Source organism: Labrus bergylta, chromosome 3, assembly GCF_963930695.1.
Source record: "Labrus bergylta chromosome 3, fLabBer1.1, whole genome shotgun sequence".
NCBI classification, from domain to species: Eukaryota; Metazoa; Chordata; class Actinopteri; order Labriformes; family Labridae; genus Labrus; species Labrus bergylta.
This window is the reverse complement of record NC_089197.1, coordinates 13,204,290-13,226,405: the sequence shown is the minus strand read 5'-3', so window position 1 is coordinate 13,226,405 and position 22,116 is coordinate 13,204,290. Positions and strand designations below refer to the sequence as shown.

General features: G+C 39.7%; 1 protein-coding gene across 8 annotated transcripts in view; it reads left to right on the top strand.

Moving 5' to 3' along the window:
- Nucleotides 1-22,116, top strand: part of myo9aa (myosin IXAa) — a 117,195-nt gene that overhangs the window by 53,321 nt on the left and 41,758 nt on the right. For 7 of the 8 annotated variants that reach the window (XM_065952738.1, XM_065952734.1, XM_065952733.1 and 4 more), the window contains exons 3-9: nt 10,593-10,687; nt 10,771-10,833; nt 12,123-12,222; nt 14,565-14,618; nt 16,949-17,046; nt 17,224-17,350; nt 18,350-18,439. In XM_065952738.1, coding sequence (XP_065808810.1) covers nt 10,593-10,687; nt 10,771-10,833; nt 12,123-12,222; nt 14,565-14,618; nt 16,949-17,046; nt 17,224-17,350; nt 18,350-18,439 — 627 coding nt within the window. The remainder of the gene's footprint in view (nt 1-10,592; nt 10,688-10,770; nt 10,834-12,122; nt 12,223-14,564; nt 14,619-16,948; nt 17,047-17,223; nt 17,351-18,349; nt 18,440-22,116) is intronic. The other variant, XM_065952735.1, reaches the window with a different exon arrangement.

Here is a 22,116-nt window from a genome sequence, read left to right as displayed (position 1 = left end):
GGCTTGTCTGCTCTCTGTCTCGCTCTCTTCCTGTTTAGTTTCTCCTGCTTCAGACTTTATAAGTTTGCTCTGGTTTGTTCTGTTTTATGTCTCTGCTGAACAGTCCACAGTAGAGAGATTATAACCAAATGTGTGTGTTCAATGATTTGATGGTGTAATTGCTTTTAATTGAGTTGTGGTTAGTAAAAATAAAGTATGTCAGGGTTTTTAGTTTCTTCCTGTGTAACAGATGAGAAACACGTTCAGTCTGCTGGTGTTTGTTTGTCCGCTGCTGTTCTTGACGTGTGAGAGAAAGTGAAATCAGAAGAAACATAAATAAATCAGGGATCAGATGCCAGAAGGAGGCAGTCAGAGGAAGTTGGACCACATACACACACAAACATACATATCTGTATTGCAGATAAGGAATGACTGTGCAGCTTACCGTTCTTACTCACCACTGCACGAAACAAAACGTGCTTCCACCCACAGACTGAGCAGGGAGGTCTTTCTTTTGACGATCAGCTGCATTCCTGACATGAAGTTATTCTAATGAAAGTGTTTTAATTGATGTTTTTTATGTCTTGCAACACTCAAGACATGAAAACTGAAGCTAATGCAAAGCTGTCTAAAACTGCAGTACCTCGAGTGGCCACTTGAGGCTGGCTCCAAAATATATTTCAAATTTCAAAACACCAAACTTCATAGAAGACTTCAACGTGTTCACAGCTTGGTACAAAAACAGAATCAGCAACTTACTCTTCTATGTATGACAGTGCAGCGGATGAATTTAAAATTCCTCACCATTATCAATTAAATCGAGGCGTGTTTTTATCGTACACATAAGCTAGTTTTCCACATTTAACAGGCTCTCATCGCTTTTTAGAGTGATCGTTTCACAGCTCAGGTCAGCCCCTCTCCCAAATAGAATCTCATTCAATGGGAAACACTTTTGTCATCCGGGTTTTTGAATTACCCTCAGACATAGATTGAATAGTTATGATATTTGCCCAAGCTACTCTCCAGCTCCACCCTCTTGTCCAACTACTATTTTTGGGCTTTTGATGAAGCCTTTATTAGATAGGAGAGTAGGAAATCAGGGAGAGAGTTCAGGAATGGCATGCAGAAAATGAGCCACAGGTTGGACTTGAACCCGGGCTGCCCGCTCGGAGGACTAAAGCCTCTGTACATGTGGTGCGACCTAACCGTTGGGCATATAGGAGGTCAAATAGGTCACTTCTGGCTCCAAAAAACAAGATGGCGCTGACGATGATACTAAGCCAAAGGCAATCTACACACCAATGGATGACTTCATGATGCATAAGTCAACTTTTTCAACAGTTACAAAAATATAGATTTGCAGTATATACCAGGTACTGCACGGAAAACTAAGCAGGGTCTTTACAAGAAACAGTGATGACAAAGCAGAATCCATTATGTCTAATATTTACTTCCTGATACCCCAACTTTTACCCATACCCTCCCAAATGTCCCTCTTAACTTTCATAGGACAATATGCATCATGTTTGTGTTTGTATTGTGTGTCTAAATCCTTCTCTGGTCTCTGTGTTATATTAGCTGCATGTGCTCTGTAATTTATGAGCGCTGAATGTTTGCATCCCACTGCTGTAAAACTAACAGTTCCACACAGGGAAAAAATAAGTATTTAATTTCTTCAGGCTTTCCCTCAAAATGAGGAAGAAGTTGGATCAGACGAGAGTCTTTCAGTCCGGTCATACCAAACATTTAGGCAAATTTATGTAAACAATAAACAGTCCTCTAAGTTTCATGTCTTTTATTGTGCTGGAAGACAGTTTAAGTCTTGTTTAATTGCTTTCAGCAAAAGATAAACAAGCTCCAATTGAACATTTTGAGTTTAAGAGTCGCTGTGCTTCACTGAGTGTTGAGAACATTTTCCTTCCCGTGGGCTCAAGAATTCTTTACAAAATCCGTCTCTTCACTCAAACAACAAATAAAGCTTTGGTTTTGAGTTCCTGGAAAGTGTTTTCCTCTCTTCTGTTCCCTGTTTAATGCAGACATGTCCCCTGGTACTCAACATTTGACTGCTGCTGAGAGTTATTATTACAAATCATCTCTTTAGGCATACTCAGGATATGATTATCATGGATTAGGTTTTTTTTTTGTACCTTTTCAGATGATTATCAGTAAACACAGGGAGCCTACAGTACAGAGCCTATTTCCCTCGCTCATACGGTCTCACTTTTCAAAACTCTTGTTGCACAGCCGGAGGAAAAGTAAACTGTCTGCCTTCAGGTTTCATCTCCAGGAGTACAAATTACAGAACAGCATGGGAAATGAATTCACTAATTTCAAGCTTTTCGGTGGTTTGTTCTGTCTGAGGGGTCTTTGTAACGCAGGAATGCGGCTTTTTTTCTGGTCATCTATCTTAATTCTAGAGGTTTATATTTTATGAGAAATGTCTCTGATAGCTCAGGAGTCCTGAAGATCTGTGATTATTTGTTCTATTACGCCTGCCTTTCATCTGCATCCCTGTGACTAATGTTCACTTCCTCCGAGAGGAATCAAGAGGACTTTCTGTTGGAGCCAAAATACTTTAGTCAGGATTTGCAATGATCAAAAGGCCGCTGCTTTTTCGCATCAGTTTTCTTTCTCTTTCATTCTTTCCCGTTTGTTCTCTCTCTCTTTCTCTCTGTCAGTCTTTTTCTTTTTCTTTCTTACTCCAGTGATAACAAGTTTTCCGAGGATTAGTTTGATAGGTGACTGTTTTGTTAAATACTATATGAGAAGATCCATACCTCTCTGATATCTGTCCGTTTCAATGTACAGCTACAGCCAGCAGCTCGTTAGCTTAGCATAGCATAAGCATTGTACAAGGGAAACCTCTGTTTTAAAGGACTATTCTTTACTAGCACAATTTCATAATCAGTATTATCACATAAATAATAGTGATTATACAACATCAAATGATGTTCAACATCCTGTGCCATCAAGAAATAATATGTAATATGTAAATGTATTATCTCCTGTCCCAAAAACATGCAGAAAGAGCTCATTAAAACATGTGCAAATATTCATGTAATTCTCCTCTTATCCATTCTGCACAGTGCCTTACACAAAGCGACCCCTGTAGTCTGAGTCTAAATGTAACATTGATAATCTTCTTTATTCAAGATCGACTTAAAGCAGTTCTTTGTAATAATGCAACAACAACAACAAAAACTTGCATTGACTCCAGAGGTTCCAGCTTGTTTTCTCCTTCAGGCTGTAGTGTGAGAAATTACACTTTTTAGATTAATATTTTCAAAGCATTATTGTGCCTTCATTAGAGAGACAGGACAGTGGATTGAGCTGGAAATCAGGGAAGAGAGTGGGGAATGGCATGGGGCACAGGAGCCACAGGTCGGATTTAAACTCGGGCTGCCCACTTAGGGGACTGTGTCCTCTGTACATGCAGGCGCGCCAACCACTAGGCCACCAGTGCCCCAAGCTTTTCCTAAAATAACAACAGCTGCATTTCATACAGTAGAATGCACACTCTGAAATTGTGCAGTATCTAACACGTTGCTACAGTTTGAACATAAGCTGAAGTTTTCTTGGACACAGAAGATGTCAACAAACAAACCCTGAGGTCTGTCAGCTTTCAGGCCAGATTCTTCTTCCCAGAGGTTGATGACGTCTGTATTGCACGATTCAATGGACCATCAGATCTGCTCCCGGTGGTGTTTTCAGCAGAGTGACGACTCAGAGTCATGGAAGACAGCTTTTCTAAAAGTATGATCTAGTGCAGTGTTACAAGGAGCTTTGTATACTTAACCACGCGAAGAGTCAAATATTTGCCAACCCTGTTCAAATGGCTGAATTGGATTTTCCTTTGTCACCTGCTGGCTCTCAGTGATTTGCATGAACACGCATTGCAAAAAAGATTTGCATGAAACAAATGTACAGGAGTGATTTATATTTCCTAACTGTTTTCACCACAATGTTTTGTTACAAATGGTGGTATCACTACCTTAGCAAGCAAGTCTTATGCTTCAGTTATGAGTAATTTTTACATTATTTCATTAAATCTAACTTCATTCAACAAAGAACAACTATAATGTCAAGCCCAGAGCTATGACTTTAAGACCCTAAAGGTTGATTGGTCACACTGGTCTACACAGTGTAGGTCGGGCCGTATGTCATGCACTGAGTTAGTGAAAACTGGTTATCTTGGGACTTGATTATCTTTACTGTTTTTGGTTAAATTATTATAATAGCTCTGGATTTATTTTCATGAAGGTTTGTGGAGGTATTCATGGTCACCAGAGGGTGAATCCCATTGACTTTGTTGATCGTTTGTTTTTCTTGTACCACTAGGACGTTGACTTTTGAAGGTTTGAATAAACTCTCTGAAGATCTTTTGGATGGTTCGTCTTGATATTTGGTTCAGCCGTTCATGACACCCGAAGGATGAACTCGCACAAGTTATTGATCCATTTACTTTTTACTTCATGAAATGTATTTATTGCCAAATAGCTGGAATACAGACTTATACTGTGAGCATTGTACTCATGGACTCACCATGCTAGGATTACCATTGTAAGTATGTTAGCATGCTTTAGTTATCATTTAGGTAAAACAACTACTGTACCCTAGCACAGCAACACACAGCTATACACAGCTACAGATTATGTTGTAGCCAAAGTCAGAGAGAGCGAAAACAAGCTCACGTGTTCATGGGTTTTTTTTGGTTTTTTGTTTTTTTTTCAGAGGAGGAAACCCTTGTAAATGTTTTATACTAACTGTTAAACCTGAACACATCCTAGCTCAAGACACGCTACAGAGCCTTGTTTTAACAGAAGCAGCCAACACCAGAACCCACACCCCACCGTGCTTTTACTTGTCTGGGAACCATGACGACAGGACCCCCCCCCCCCCACTATGATTAAACAACCACAGTGACCACGGTCCACTCTGGCCAGCACAACCTGAGTTTACAAGAAGCGTGGTTGAGGATTAGCCTCTGGAAAGCGTAATCTGCCCCCACATACTGTGACATAACCGTGATACATGTTGGGTGTTACTTTTTCTTTCGGTTACTTTTTCTTTCAGTCTATTGTTGACTTCCTGCGGTGGATGAGTAAGTCTAGTAATGTGTTGGGGAAAGGATATGAATCTACAAAGGTTCAGTGAGCCATGCTTTGTTAAGAGCCTATCTGAACACACAGATATCTGTCGCTTCTGTCAGAGAAGGAATGGAAAACATTTGGTGACACGTTGCTAAATTAATTTTCTGTCAGTGACTCAGGAGAATGCTGTTTTTATCTCATGGCCCATTTAAGTTAAGCAAGTTTCAGATTCAGACAAAGTGTTTCTGTGTGTAGATCATGGCCGTGCTGTCATATGACCTCTCAACACAACCCAGCATGGAAATTCATTTGTAACCCCTAAGCAATTAATGACTCACTGAATCATAATCCCTTTGTGTGTTAAATCAAGCCCTCTTTTGTCTGCACTTTCCCTCAAGCGCCTTGCATGACCTCCCCATCCGTTCCTAACACTCTAAACTCCCGGCAGGCTCGACACAGGACAACAGTCTGTTTTCCTGTTCACTCTCCCCTACTACTCCCTCCTCAGGATGATCCTAATGAAGTCATCCTCGTATGATTAAAGGCCATGTGTGTCTGCTTCACACTGCTGGGGTCAGAGCATTCAAAGGGAGAGAGAGAGAGCTAATTACCTCGCTGCAGACAGAGGCATTAATAGAATCTGACCTGATTGTGTTCGGAGGAGCTGGAAGCCTAATTAATTCCTTTTGAAGAGAAATGTTTTTCTTTGCAGTCTTTCTGTTTGAAATCTTAGACCGGGTACATTTTGTGTTTCTATTGAAATAATTTATTTTGTTGTAGTAAACCAGTGATGCATTCATCTAATGTAGTAAACACTAAAAGTTCAAATCAAAAGAGGATTATGAATAAGGTATCTTCTAACCACAGCTACTTACTCTGTTTTCATTCCATTTTAATTTTTCAACAATACTTCATTGACTTCTTCAAGAGATTATTGACTATTTCAACTCCACCTTATGAATTGAAAAAATATACACACATTTGTGTTCAACTGGAAGCTCTGCACTTTCAACAGACATGTTCTTTTTAGGAGTTGACCTGTAGTGGCAGGATGAATCGATCAAACACAAGAGTTTGACCCAGGGGACTGATGGTCAATTTAATGTAGCCCACGATCTCTCTTCCAAACCTTAACAAGCAGTTGTGGTGCCTAATCTGACCAAACTGCAAACATTGACCCCTTTTTCAACGGGTGTTTGGTTGTACAGATTTGCTCTTGGTAGAAATGCTTCTGTTGGATATACTTGTTTCACAAAAAACAGTGTGGTCTTATTAGATTGGAACATTTGTGTATCTGCATTGGCAGCCAAAGCTTATGGGTATGTACATCTGTAATAAATTTGGGAATCCAGAACTAGTTCCCTCCATTAACCATGTCAGTCGTCAGTTCTTGCAGGTAGTAATGAAGTTGTATTGTATTCATCTCTCACAGGTGTTGCATTTCATGGGATAAAAAAAGGATGGGAACTGGGAAATTATGGAGTTATATATTTTTGATTTTAAAGTGAGTGCTGGGAGTGGTCATTTCCCAACTTTTACTTTTCTGACTAAATGACAGTTGAAAGATTTCAAGAGCCCAGACTAAAAGAAGTCTAATTAAAAGGTTTTTTTCTGTGTGACCACAGCATTAGACACAAAGCCAACCGAGCACTTTGCTTTAAAAATAATATCAGCCCTGTGGGATTCACTCTCCTCCTCTGAATGACTTTGACCAAGCCCATAGTCGGGACACATTACACCCAGAACACACTGGCACAATCTCAACTCCATCATTGGTCTGCCTGTGGCTCAGTCTATGGTCTGAAGCCAAGAATAATGTTGTTGACCTGCTGGAGTGACTCAAGTGGTGCAAATCATGTCTGTACAAACAGTTTTAGCTCTGGTGTCCCTTTGAGTCTTTATGACTATTCAAAGGGGAAAGAAATCTGTCATCTGATACTCTACCACTGCGATCTGTTCAAAATCTTATTTTGTCTTTCCTTTTAACGCCGAGCTGTTGTGTTTGCTCGAGTTAGTGACTTACAGTAGATTTCACAGAATAACTTTCGACAACTCCCAAAGGAGAACAGGCAAAGAACAAATTTGCATTGTTGCGGGATGTTTGTGGAGGTGGAAAGAGCATGAGTGGAAGGAAATAATTCTTGCAGATCTGAAATGTTTCTGTAGCCACAACATATCTTTGACTGTTTTGGATTGAGGTCTATCTCGGGTAATTTGGGGTGAAAAATGTTGATTTCTTCAGTTTCAGATTTGTCTGTTGACAAGTTAGATTGCAGTGTTGCTTTTCAACTAAGGCTTGTTAAATAATATGATTTTGTGATGATCTCGTCACTACCTCTATTTAGAGGTGTTTTAGTCAAGACAACTTTCAACCGAGCAAGAGTAATTGAGTGAATTGAGTCTGAGACGAGGACAAGATTGGAAGGGACTGAAACAGAGTCAAGACCAGATCCAGACTGGAAGCATTCATGTCAGAGATGACATTGTCTGCACTTAATGTGATTTCACTTTATAGACATTGTCTATGCAGTAATATGTCGTCTTTGTTTATGTATTTATCTTAAGTGAAAATTAAACTTATGATGATTAAACTTATTGGTCCTGTCCCCCCAATTTACCCTCAAGCTAACACTGCATTATCGACATCCACTGCAGCTTGTCATTTTTTTTAAATCAGACATTTTTCACATGCAACTTAGTGAAATCCCATGAGTTGTGGTCTTAAAAAGCCTAGAAAAACAAAAATAATATATTTTGTTGAAGCCCAAAAATACAGAGTGGAAGTACGTCCAGTCCAAGACAAGACTGAAACCTTCAAAAAATGTTCTGGAGACAGAGAAAGAACTTAAGGACACCACTGCTGCAGTGTAGAGTTATTCACATTTAGATGTAGATTAATTTCCCTGCTTTATAAATCATTTTATTTTCATTTAAACGTTCTTTCATGTTCCTAAGAAACTCTTCTCCCTCCAGAGTGTAGTCATGACACATCGTCCCGTCTGTGGAGACATTTCTGTTTTCATCTCTGTTGATATGGAGCTCGCCAGCGTTAGACAGAACACAATCTGTCCTGTTAAAATGTCTTCTAAAACTTGGTAAAGCTTTTTCATACACAAACCAGGTGGATACATACAAAGTTCCTCGACATAAATCAGCTCTCAGTATTTTCGTTGTTCCACATCCTGCTTCCTACTGGCCCAACACAAACTGTTACATGTCAGGCAGTTTAATAAAAAACAATGAAAAGTTCAATGTCTGACTCGTCTGACCTGAGTTCCTACTCATTTCCTTGAACTGGTTGTTGTTTTGAGCGCTCAAGTGCTATTGGCTATCCATTCAGGAAGTTCTTCCCACTTTGTGTTTCTGACTGATGGTAGTCTGTCCTTGTCTGACCTTGAGTTCCTGAACCAGGCAGGTTAGCCGGTTCAGAGAGACGAATGGATTGGAGAACAGATTAGTAGCCCGTGTGGGAATATTGAATGCATCAGACATTTGAAAACCACATTTCTGCATGTGAAGGGATATCGTCACTGTTCCTTAGTTTGGCCTTGTGTGCTCTTTCTTTGTCCAGACAGCAGAGTTGAATCTGTTTTTCCAGAACGTCTGCCCATTTTAATGATTTTGTTCAGCTTGGTGAGTCATAACCGAAGGGGGACTTCATCGCTGTGATCCAGTTGTTTGAGCCAGGCTCTGTTGGTAGTAGACAGACATCAGCGTCCCAACTCCTCTGCCTGCCAAAATCCTCTTAGTGGCACAATGATGTTTGCCTATTTCTAAAGATGGGACAGACATCACCACACCTTTTAAGGGGGATTTTGGATAATCTAACATGCATCATACCTTTCTCTAGGGAACCTTTCCATAATACTGTCAGAAACAGAAAGACAATCTGAGACTATTAGTAGCAAAACCAAATATTTCTAGTGTTTATCCCGAATCCTCACGGATGATGTTGCAGCCATGACAGTTTGTTGTGTTGCTGCTGGCTGCAGTAATCTAATGGAGCACATTTTTTGTAACCATAAGTCGTTAAGATCCAAAACCATATGTTAAAAAATAGTATGGTCTGATTAAGAAATAGTTTTCAGATCGCATAGCTTACTTGGTTCCAGCTTATTCTTTTCATGATTTCTTTTCTCAGTTGTACAGAAGCCCTAAGCAGACATGCATCCAAACATTTTATTTACTCAGTTGACACATGATAAGGAGTCTTTCCCGGTTGTTTTCTTGAGATCTTGACAGAGAAAAATAGTCTTAACTTACCTTATTAGCAAGGTGTCGTAGTTTGGCCCATTGCAGTGACCAGCTTATTGTTTTCTTTACTAGACTGAAAGTCAATTAAACCCTAATCACAAGAAAACAATCTCTTTTTCCTGACATGATCAGAAAAGAAGTTTGAGATCTCAAGACCACAACTAGATATTTCTCGTTATATATCCTCATTATCGCAGTAAATTGTCCACTTAGGTCTCCCATACAGTTGGACTTCATGATAAATACAAACATATTTTATCTTATGCAGCCCTACCAGCCTTGACCCTTTTCTATGTGTTATAGAGCTGAGATACATTGAAAACAATGAGTCAGCTGCCTATGAGTCCCTAAACACACTTCTGGCTTGTTGCTGTTCCGAAACTTTTAATGTTTTTTGCGACTGAATATGAGAACTATGTCCGAATTTTTTTCATAATTGTTGCAACGCTGTAATGCCACTTGCCAATCATGGCCCATCCATAAACAAAGCACTGATATTTTGAGGGATGATGAGTAAGTCCTTGCAGTTTCCGCCGTAAGTTTGTGCATCAGGAAAAGTCTGAAGCCCAATGATCTCGCTTATTAGCTTGGCATTAGCTTTCTGCTAGAATGTATCTAAGTGGCATTGGTCAAGTGTGAGGTCAAGGAGGGGTGTTTTCAAATGCCACAGATGCGAGGCTCAGGGTAGCTCTAAGTGATTCACTGAGGAATTTGTTTACTTGTGGCGCAGCTACAAATAACTGTAGGGTTTAAAAAGGGTGAGAAACGACTTCCCTTCCAGGCAGCCATACAACATAAACAGAGCTGTGAGGGGAAATTCTGGAGCGTCTTATTAAAGCACAACCACTACACATGTTCCACACTGCCACATGGATCCCATTACTCACTGAGAAGCTTTTTTTTCCATCAGGCCTGCTGGCCCCGACTCCCTCATCCTCATTCTGGCAATTTGTTTGACTTTGATTTGGATAGATCCTTAAACCATGTTTTTAATTTGTCTTGGACTGACACTGTTTGAAACTATGTAAGAGGAAGAGTGCGCTCTGCTTAGTCCAGGCTGACAGTGTTTAAAGACTAAGTTTGGCACAAGACCAGAGTCTGCGTGTTTGACCCACAAATTATCCACACCTGAAGTTGACTCTGAAGTTGACCTCGAATCTCTGGCTCTGACATGTGTGTGAGATATGTAATATATAACCATTTCCCTCTTAGTCCTTCCAGTTTGAATCTGTTTTTAACCCTAAGTTTCTTCTCCTCTTTCCCATTCAGGCTTTTGGGAACGCAAAGACAGCGCACAATAACAACTCGAGTCGCTTTGGCAAATTCATTCAGGTGAACTACCAGGAGAGCGGCACTGTGAGAGGGTAAGGAACCAGAGACAGACTCTTCCAATATTCCCCGGAAAATTTGGATTTCAAACTAACCATGTTTTTGTCCTTTTTCTCAGAGCATATGTGGAGAAGTACCTCCTGGAGAAGTCAAGGCTGGTCTATCAGGAGCACAATGAGAGGTGAGCACCTCTCAGAAAACCAATCACAATAATAATCCTAGAAATGCAAAACTAAAGTACGTTATTTTATGAACCAGAAATTCACATGTAGAGACCACTTCACCTCTGATTAATAATGAATAAGTACTCACTGGCACTTTAATTCTCTGTATGCAATGCAATATCAGGCATGGAGGCCAATGTGAAGTTTATGCAAAAACAACATTTTAGTATGCTTGTAATATATTGTTATACTGAGATATACTGAGAGAAAATAGATGGTGTTTCGGGTCCCTGTCTTATTATGAAATAAATGTAATTGGAGTTTTGGCAGACAGTGTGGATCTGAGTGTCCTTAACCTAAAGATCATTTTGTTAAAGTTTGCCAAAGTGTGATTCATGACTCAGCAGAGCTCTAAGTGAGATAGACTGTAATGTGTTTGTCCGGCTGGACAGTGTGACGAGGGTTAACTTCACCATGGGGGGGCTCACCGAGGGCCTCCTGCGTTAGCCAATGCTTATTGAGATGGATCGCTGACTCCAGGCCCATAAAAGCTTGCATGTGTTTGTGTGTGTGTTTCTTTGTATGTGTTATAAGTGGACCTCGGTTACACAGCTGCTGCACATTGTGTGACCCCTGACCTCTATGCTGCAACTCTTAATGCTTTCAAACACACACACACACACACACACACACACACACACACACACACACACACACACACCTTTGCTTTTTATATTACTATACTAAATGTATGTATGTTACAGTGGTACTAACTTGGAACAAGCTGTTTGTGTCGTACCTGGCTAAAGTGTTCATGCTAAATGCTAGCAAGCTGACCAGCTAACTGTACACGTGTTATTGTCCTGCTGTCGTTTTCCTGCCATTTTAGTATCAAGTGTTAAAGCTAACAAGCCAAATAGCTAAACATTTAATCTTAACATCAACTGTTTGGTTACTTTTGTAACACGGTTCTTTGCTGTTTGTGGACTTGTTCACATGCCAACATTAGTCAGCTAAGAGTTATGCTAACTGAACAACATATTTTGACTTGTAACAAAAGTAAAATACAAAATAAACATATTTTGTGTCATTGGGATACAAGCCTTTAGTTTATTTTCTCTCTAAAAGAACTGTAGCCCCTTATTTATGCCGACCATGCACTATTTACTTGCAATTAGAAAATGATTTTGTCTCATGTTTAAGTAAGTCACCCAATTATGTTTTTTTATGTTTTTGGTAAGAATTGTATTTCATCAGAGTCTGATGTAACTGACCAAAACATGCTTTGTTTGTCTGTATTTTGCAGAAACTACCACGTGTTTTACTACCTGCTGGCAGGAGCGAGTGAAGAAGAGAGGACAGCCTTTCACCTCATGAAGCCTGAAGAATATCATTACCTCAGTCAGGTGGGACCTTCACTATCCAACACAACAAACTATTTAACAACATCCAGACACCAGAAAGTTTTCTTCTGGTGGTTGACAACTTCTCTTTTTTTATGTTGATCTATTTGTCTGGTGTGTTCTGATGTGTGTGTGATATTTTAGCCTATGTTTGTATGTGTTTGTCATGGTGTCGCCTAACTAATCAAGTTACTTCTATACCTCTGATAACAGGGAAAAGAGAGAATCACGTCCCCATTCAATCTTTGACAAATATCAACAAATACACACATACAAAGACAAATATAGTATTTCTATGGAATCCGATTCATGTCAAATCTAGAGAGAGAAATTAAACAAATGATATTGTTTCCCACGCGCAAATTTTAACTTACACACTCACAGTAAAACTCTCTGCTACCTGTGCAGCTCTCTGTTGATGAATTTGTGAGCGAGGTTATTTATTTGTGTGCGAAGAGTTTTATTGAATGCATGACAATTAATACCTGCATGTGTGAACTAATTTAAAACGCTCACTGTTGTAGTTCATCGCGCTCGTGACTATTGATAGGAAACAAACGCCATATATTGCTCTCTGTAGCTTTCATTGCCCGCCACAAAAACAGGTTTCACATAACCTTGAAACGGAGCCACACCACACACACACGCACACATAACACACATAACACACACATTACGCATATGGAATGTGGATGTTGTGTAAAACTTGTGGCATCTCTGCCTCCGAGCTTTGACAGTCAAGAAAACCAGCGACCTGCTCTCCTCCTCCCAAATCCTCCCGCCTACGCACAACAGAGCAGGCAATTCCTTCCATTCCTTCTGGCCACTTACATGCACATGCATACAGACACGCACACACACACGCACACACACATACACACATACATTCAAACACAAAAACATTCCTGCCCTCTTGTTCTCTGGTGTCTTTTATTCTCTGCAACATCAGAAATCACACTCTTGCACCAGCTTCAGCTCTTGCATGGATTTAGAAACTCTACTTGAACTTGTTTACAAGCCATGTAAACAAGTTTGTTTGTGGCTGCCTTTTATTTTTCGTCATTTATTTGTGTTTCCTTTTTTACTAATAAGTCATTCTACATTTTGCTTTCAGGACCACACATTTTGATCTGCATGCCTAAATATCCCAATTAACCACAAATATACCTTTAAAAAGACAGTTTGAATAGTGAGCTGTTGGTTTTTATGTGAGGTTCATCATGTTTTGGCATTGGATAGTGAACATAGAAACTTGGAACTTCTTTGAATGCTAGAAATATAAGAAGATCATTAAAAGGGAAGGAGTCTTTCTGTGGCATTAGGTTAACATGCTGCAGTGAAGCCAGTCCTTAAGGTTTATGTAACACAAACAGATGAAAAAAGAAAGTTTCCAAAAATAACAATGTTGCTGCTTTTTCATCAGCATTAAATATCCAAAATAAACACAACATGCCTTAAGTTTTGGTACACTTCCTTTTCCATGAACTTTTTTCCAGCGTTGTAGGAAGACAACCATCTTACATCACAACATCATCAGACTATCTGTGGTGTTGTCATTTGATCTTGAAACCTCTAGTTGCAGACGTAACACACTGTGACTCTAAAGACACAACTGAGTCACATAAGCTGAAAAAAACATTTTTTTATGATATGAAACCGAAAAAATCCTGAAAGCTTACAGAAGCAGAAAGGACATGAATTATCCTCCCCACCCCCACCCCTAGAAAAATCTTACTTGCCTATTTTTGCAGCCTCACTTTTTTGTCTTTATGTTGCTGAACAACAACACCTGAAGTTTCCCTCTGAGGATCAAAAAAGGATTATCTTATCTTATCAGACCTGCAGAGACATTTGACATGCCATATGAATAAAATATATTTGCTTGCAGAATGGAAAACCATTCAATGCCTTATTGGCATTTATTTAAACCACAAGTTTAACATTGTGATTTCATCTCTAAAAGAAACATTAGCCAGCAGATCTCTGTGCAGTATTCACTGAAAGCATGCAAATGTACGGGCTCTCCGTTAATGACCTGAATTATTTGATCATGTCATATGCTTATTGTTCAATGACTGTGCATCCATCTCTCTCCTCTGTATATCTAAGCTTTTAAATGCTTGTCTTATCACTGTCTTTGAGTTCTTAATATTTACCCGTGTCATTGTGTTATGAACAGATTTGTAGAGTTCAGTCATTGCTTGTATCTAAACTGCATGTTCTTCCATTGCTTCTAATTGCACATACATCTGTGAACATATTTCATCCTGCAGTATCTATTTCTATTGGAATGCTGCTGTCTAACCTTATCCCTGCCTTTTTAAAATATGCCTCAACATTTCCAGATGACAAAGTCAACCAACCAACTGCACTGGGACAGTTACTGTGACAGTGAACCGGTCAGTATCTGTGTCTCAGCCCTCTGTGTGTGTGTGTGTGTGTGTGTGTGTGTGTGTGTGTGTGTGTGTGTGCGTGTGTGCGTGTGTGCGTGCGTGCGTGCGTGCGTGCGCGCGTGGGTGTTTAGGTGTTAAAGAAACATTCACACATAGATTTTTAAGTCACCCGAGCGCTCGAAGGAGCTCAAGCTACGTTTTCCCCTCACATCTCCACTCTCCCTCCCTGCCCTCCTCCTCACCCCGCTCATGTTGTTGCTTTTGGGGAGATTTCCTGGTGTGGTGTGGGTTGTGTTTATTTGAGCTTTGTTTGTTTTCGCTGTTCACTGTTGTTCTGCTTCTGTGAGTTATGTTGGTATGTCCAGTCATATCCTGACCACTGTAGCTGCTGTGCTTCTGTAACCTGTGGGACTTTTTTGATCATTGACAGTGCAGTGTTTTTAGTACTCAAAGTGAAATCCTCCACGTCCTCGCTAAGTTTGTAACATTTTGGGGTTGATTTCAACAGCTGAAGATTACCACAAAGACCTGAACTTCATCATTTTTAAGGGTTTTATTGGTAGTCTTTATATACCAATACAATCACATTTAGTGTATGGTGTTTGGCCAAAGCTCTGCTTGTGGGACAACCCTGCTGAACGTTTTTTGACTTAGATTTAAAATAAATATATCTAATTTACAGTAGACATACATTTGGTGTGAATCAAATCATAATTTTCAGCCCTATAAGCCCTTCACAGTATGAATGTGTTTGCTTAAAAAAGAACAGTGAATTTCCCCGAATCAGAGGACACACTATCACCTTTCAATGGCTGAGTTTCACATGTGATCTCATGCTGCTCTTAACAGAAATACTTTGTAATACTATCAAATAGTACTGTTTGATGTCAATGATCAAAAATGTCATTTTGGATATATGTTTGGGATTTGTTTGTGGTTTTTTTTGCTCGTAAGTAAGGTTTCCATTTATTAACACAAAGAGGGAAGGTGACAATGGTGATACAATTATGACAAGTACCAACAACAACAAAAATCTTGATTCTGCAGGTCTTTAGTGCACACTTGTTTACTGCACCGGTGTGCAAAACTGTAACATTCATAGTGTTGTTCATAAAACAAATGATAACACATTTCAGTCAACCTTCTGAATTTAACATTTGAAGGCATTAAAGAAAACAGCAATGGTATCACATGAGTCACATATTTATGATTGTAGTGAGTTTTTTGTGTGTCTCTTGTTTCATAAACAACATCTGGATGATTACTGTAACACCTTTTTACTACACTGGCTGATTGTTTTCACTGGAGACATGTTAGAACAGCTTAAACTTTATATCATGTAACATTTCTCTTCAGTGGAAATATAACAGCAGAGTCACTAACAGGTCACAGTAGGGTTTGTGCCATGAAAGCACAGAGTGAGGGAGGAAACAAGGAGGCACGTTGGAGTAAGTATGAGTCTCACGTTTGGAGTGTTTGTGTTTCCGAGGCCTCGGTATGTGATAATTATGGCAACCATAGTGGAATGATGCCATAAAGCAGAGAGCAGACCTCACATTACGGTGGCTGTATGAAGTGAAACACTGCAGTTATGTTGTTACATCAAAAGTGTTTGATCTTCATCTGGGAAAAAAGATCTTCATGAAATAATCCAGATCTACACACACACTCATGTGTGCACTTAGTTGCAGTGATTCATGTTGCACTACCTTTATGCATCCTTTTTATAGAAATGGCCAAATTTGTCATTTTCTAGATCCCATTCACTGTATAGAATGTGAACGGACTAATTTTACTTACATACCTGAACATGCATATAAGCACCTTTCTGCTCACCTTATTGTCAGTGCATCAAAACAAACTTCCCCCCTGTCTCCTCTTTTTTTTAACTTAGCTCATCCATCACTCAAATTCCAGAGAAACCCATAAAATGCTCCTCTTTTGCCAGCTTGCCAAATTTCCACGGGGTTGCTTTTAGGGGGAAGCTGAGCCAGATTTTCCACTACATGAGCAGAACCTGCAAACACTGCTGTGACTGGATGCTCTGCACATCAGAGTGTCGCTGTTCTGTGAGGCGTCTTAATGATAGCTTATTTGAGCACAAGTCATTCATTTTCTCTGATTCTGACCACTTTGCTGTTTTTTTGTTTCGGCTGCGAAGTCAACTCAAACTATTTTGAGCATCTTAGCCGAGCACTTTGTAAACATTAGAAACATCCCTTCACATTTTGATTCAACACTCTTAATAGTAAGTTGTCGTCTGCTCCTCCAGGCTAGTGTGTCGTAACGGCTGCTGTTAGCTTGGTAACACTTGGGTTCCTGATGTTTTTTTGCAGGATTGTTTCACGGTGGAAGGAGAAGACCTGAAGCACGACTTTGAGAGGCTTCAGCTCGCTATGGAGATGGTGGGCTTTCTCCCTTCAACACGCAAACAGTGAGTGACACAAACACAACCAGGGCTGCAAAACTGGGTCCAATTTAAACATGATCAAAATACTTGCTATAAACACATCACAAAAGTCTGAACTCATTACAGTAAATATGAAAAAAAATGTCCTATTTAAGTAAAGTGAAAAAAGAATCGTAAAGAGTCTTCTTCACTGGTGTTTAGGATCTTTTCTCTGCTGTCGGCCATCCTTCACCTGGGCAACATCCGCTACAAGAGGAAAACCTACAGAGAGGACTCCATCGATATCTGTAACCCTGAGGTGCTGCCTGTTGTCTCCGAACTGCTGGAGGTATGTAAAAAAAAAAAAACATTCTCAGACATGAACTAAAAACAAAACTTTACTTCCTGAAATGATTTGTATGCTATTTAAGTCGGCCTAATTTAACTTTCTACTGGCTTCTTCTCGTCGTCTGAAGAAGAAGACATGGCCGCAAAAAGTTTTTATTCCATTACAATCAAAACGTTTGGCCTGAAGTTCTCCCCTGAACAGGACGTCTAGTCGAAACGTTGTGTTTGTGATGGAATAAAAACTTTTTGTGGCATTTGAGCAAATGTGCAGACATATCTTGAATCTTCCTCTGTCTGCTGTTTTTTTTTGCCCTGTACCTACAGGATGTGTTTATACTACCCTCTTCTCTTAAACTCACAAAATAATGTTCATAAAGTCTACCAAATGCTGTATTGCTTTTTTCAAAGCGAGTTTCTTAAGGTTGGGGATACGATTCATTTCGTTCTCTCCAGCTGAAGAATGATTCAGAAGTAGTTCGATACATTTGGATCTAATGAGAATATTATAATTGACAGTTTAGTAACTTCCAAAGAGTGTGGTTTAAGGATTAAATGCATAATTGTTGTTTTGGCGTAATTAAGTGACTAGACTGTTTAATTACAAATTAGTTGTTAGATTGACAGATTATTATTTACACAACATTTCATCAAGAGGCGTTCACTCCCTGTGCTTCAGGCAAACATCATTCATGACCAAATCATTGAAGATAAAGGCACATGAGATAAGGAGGTGCCAGCTGTGTGTTTGTGCCCATCTGTCACATCTCCTCTGTTAACTGAAGGTCTGCGCTGACAGGATGTTTGTAGCACAGTGTGATCCAGCAGCCTGCACACTAAAGAGACTAAAAAGACTGTAAAAGTCAACTCTGGTGGGAAGTGTCACAATTATATTTGATTATTCAGAATTCTCTCGTCACAGTGCACACTGTCGCTGCTGTATGTTGATAAAAGTCTGCACTTCAGTACATTGCACTGAATGATTTCTTTCTGTCGTGACCAGGTGAAAGAAGAGACGCTGTTCGAAGCTCTCACCACACGGAAGACGGTTACTGTTGGAGAGAAGCTGATTGTTCCTTACAAACTATCAGAGGTGAGACGGTTCTTCTGTTTCGTTCACGTTAATGTTAGCATGCTAAAATGTTGACATTATGTTAATAATAGAAGCCAAATCCAAGGTGGTCTGAGGCCGTACAGGAGACAGAATAACAACTCTTTAGGTAGAAATGGATCAATAGAAAAGCATTCTGTTTGAACTTTGGAGTCCATTGACAGACTTTCTGCAGAAATAGTTTGACGAGTTGACAGGTACACTGCTGCTCCAGACACATACATAAGCGGAAATCAGTGAGATCAATACTTCATTTCCAATTCTTCCAAGAATCAAATTAGACTTTAATATTAAGTGTCATTTTTGCTGTAAATCAAAGTGCTGTATTTGGATTAAAAGGATATTTGCACACCACATTTCATACAACAAACATAAACCTTAATTAATAATGAATTAATTTTGTACCACCCCGATCTCTTCCATGAATAAATAAAGTATAATTCCCTAAAATGCTACTTCGGGCATTTTGTGAACTCAGTGACCACCGAGCTGCAGCCTGGTCTGTTCAGTCTGACCCGCCGTGTTTACAGGACGACGTGCTCCAGCACCGGATCTCCTCCTGCCCTCTTCCTCTCTCCCTCTGCGGCTCCACGCATGTACACAAAAATCCCACAATTAGAGGCTCACATACACAATCTGTTTAGAGAGGAGGGGAGGCATTTCAAGTCCCTCCGCAGTTCTCGTTTGGAAATCGACTCTGAAAACAAACTCATGTCATGCTCTGTAGATGAGAGTAAGAGAGCAGGGAGCGACAAAGATACAGTTCCTTAAACACAGATTCTGTTCACTTCTACACTCTCCTTGCACACATGTCATTGTCTGGGTTTGATTTGGTAATCTTTGTTTAATTTTACAGTATATTCGCCCTCAGGATTCAATACTTTGTCCCAACCTCTCCGAGGGGACGGTGGTACATTACGCATTCGCATTAAAACCAGCACCAGCCTCTTAACAGCTTGTTACCACTGGGTGGTCTTTGTGTAAATATTGCTCCAACAGTCACAACAGTCTCATTCCCTTTTAACTAACATCATACACTGGAAAACCTCAAAGAAATCTGAGCGTTACTCTAATGACTTTTCTCCATTTGGTCGGAGTAATGAGGCCATTTCCCATCTGAATGTTTTAAGTCCGACTTCCTCTAAATAATGAAAAGCTTGTGGGTCATTAGACCACAGTACGTATAGAGTTCAGAATCATATCTGTGCTGACTCATGAGAGGATTATTTGGTCTGCGGCTGCTAAAAATATCCTTGTTCTTAGTTTATGAACAAAGGGATTTAAACTTTCAGCTGCAACAGTGAGATTTATTTTGTTTCCAAAAGGCCGAAGTTCACGTCTGCTGCAGCAAGGTCAAATAAGTTCAGAGGATACAAGAAATAAGAAGGTGCCCCTCCCCCCCCTCGATAAATCAACAATGACACGTTTGTAAAATAATCTCAGAGAGTCTGGCTCAGATTTACTTCTAAATAACCCTGCATTGTTCCAGCACGCTTTGCATTCTTACTCTACAACGTGAAGTTTTTGGATGGGATTGTCACTAATGTCACATAAGAGGACAATTTCTGTTCTTTCCAGGTATTTTAAGGCAGGGTTGGCTCTGACAGAAATGAATAACTCACGTTCTCTGAAAAGGGACAAAGAAAATCTGTCACCTGTAGCAGTTGTAAGCTTGTAAAAACTTCAATGTCTGCCATGAGGTACCAATCTGATGAACCAATCAGGCTGCCCTGTCTCCCTGTTCTCTAGCCCACACTCAAAGTGCGTCAGCGATGACAGAGTTTATACTGTGAGTTAACTTACTGCTGAATGAGAGATGAGACGATGTCATTTCTACACAATATATGTGATGAGCTGAAGTCCGCTTCCGGAGCAACGGCGCTCATGCATATAAGTGAGGGGCGTGGCTTTTGAGGAGGCACAGAGCGGGGGAGACTTAAGAAATTCTACTTTCAGAATCATGCTAGTTTTCGGAAACCTTGCTTTTAATGTTTGTCTCTTATGAGTTGTATATTGACTTTCCCAGCAGCAGGAGCCTTAAGTTCTGCATATTTACTCCAAACAGACAGTGTTTATTAAAGCTAATCATTTCCATTAGGCCGACATCAGAGCTCAGCAGACGGCTGTGTCTGTGCCACATCTGATGAGTTTTAGTCTGGATAATGACATTAATAAAAGCTCAGGGATGTCCTGCTGTGACACAGTGGAGTCTGCCAGCGTGTCTGTAAAGCTGCTTTCTATGTCAGAGGTCCAGTGGAGAAAATCAATGCCAGAGATGAATTTGGCAGGTTTTCCCTGTTTATGTTATTTGCACCTTTTAGGGGAAACCCATTATCCAAGTTCCCGTACGAGCTTTGAGAGCAGAGGCTCCTGAAAGTACAGTGAGGATGTGATTTAGTCTCAGCTTTAAGTGTTCTGTTATAAAGGAGAAATACAGCTGTCTGCACATCTTGACCCTCAAACTGTGCCAGTGTTCCCTGTTATGTTGTCCTTGATATAAATCTGTTTTATTTTCTCCCTTCAAAAGCCTTTATTCATTGTGTTTCTTGTGCTGGACCTGAACAAAAGTGCACTGTTAAAAGGCCAAGCTTTAACGTATAGCACAGATGTGTGCAGCGTTGAATTTGAGTAGATGACACAGAAATGATTTCTGCAGTCGGAGTCAGCGTCAGTCGGCAGCTAAAGTAACAGATGACTATCCAAACCTCTCAATCTGCACAAATAAGCGCAAAGAAATCTAAATGAGAAGGGGGACATTCTGCTTTGTCGATGACCTTTTCATGACAAGATTAATGCCACGCTCGCATCTGTGAAATAAATCTAAAGCTGCAGTTAGCAGCCCGTTGACTCTGCTTTGGAAATGCATCTAAAACAGGAACATTGCAACAACAATAACAACAAAAACTAAATCAGCCTCAACTCTGATGTTTTTTTATGTTTTTAGTTCTACAGTATTTCATGGCTGCATCATAACTCCTTCTTTTAACAGCTTTTTACACTAAAACAAAATGAATGAGGGACAAACTTTGAAACTAGTGAGCGTGTGAGAAACTAGTAGAAAGATACAATTCACCTTTAGACACTGTTGTGCTGCAAGTTTCCCTCTGTCCCTGTCCAGTCCCTGTGCTAAAGTAAGCTAAGCTAAGCTAGGTGTAACCGATGTCTCAGTCTTGTTCAAACCAAGAAAAGTGATGCATTGTTTGCCAAAAGTGTCAAACTACTCTCCTTTAAGACATTACTTATATATTAAAACGATTTATAAATGTTAACAAATATTAAAGTTGACTTTTATCATGTTTATTTCCATAGGATCAAGTTTGTAGCTTGTGAACTGATGCAACACACCCCAGTATTCATCGCTCAACTGATTTTCAACTCTTCTCCCTCGATGGATCTTTAAAATGTCTAAAGCTAGACAACGAATACACAAGAGACTAATAAGAACAAATATGCAACAATGATTGCAAATATTAAGAACACAAACTGTGAAGAAAATAAGGAAAATCAAAATAAATCAAGAGGAACAAGGTGTATCAAACAGCATACATTAAAAGACATTTTATTTTTAAAAAGTCTTGTATTTGACAAAAGATTGAAACAGGTTTAAAACTCACTTCTGTCTTTTCAATAGTTGTAAATCACTAAAATGTAAAGGACGA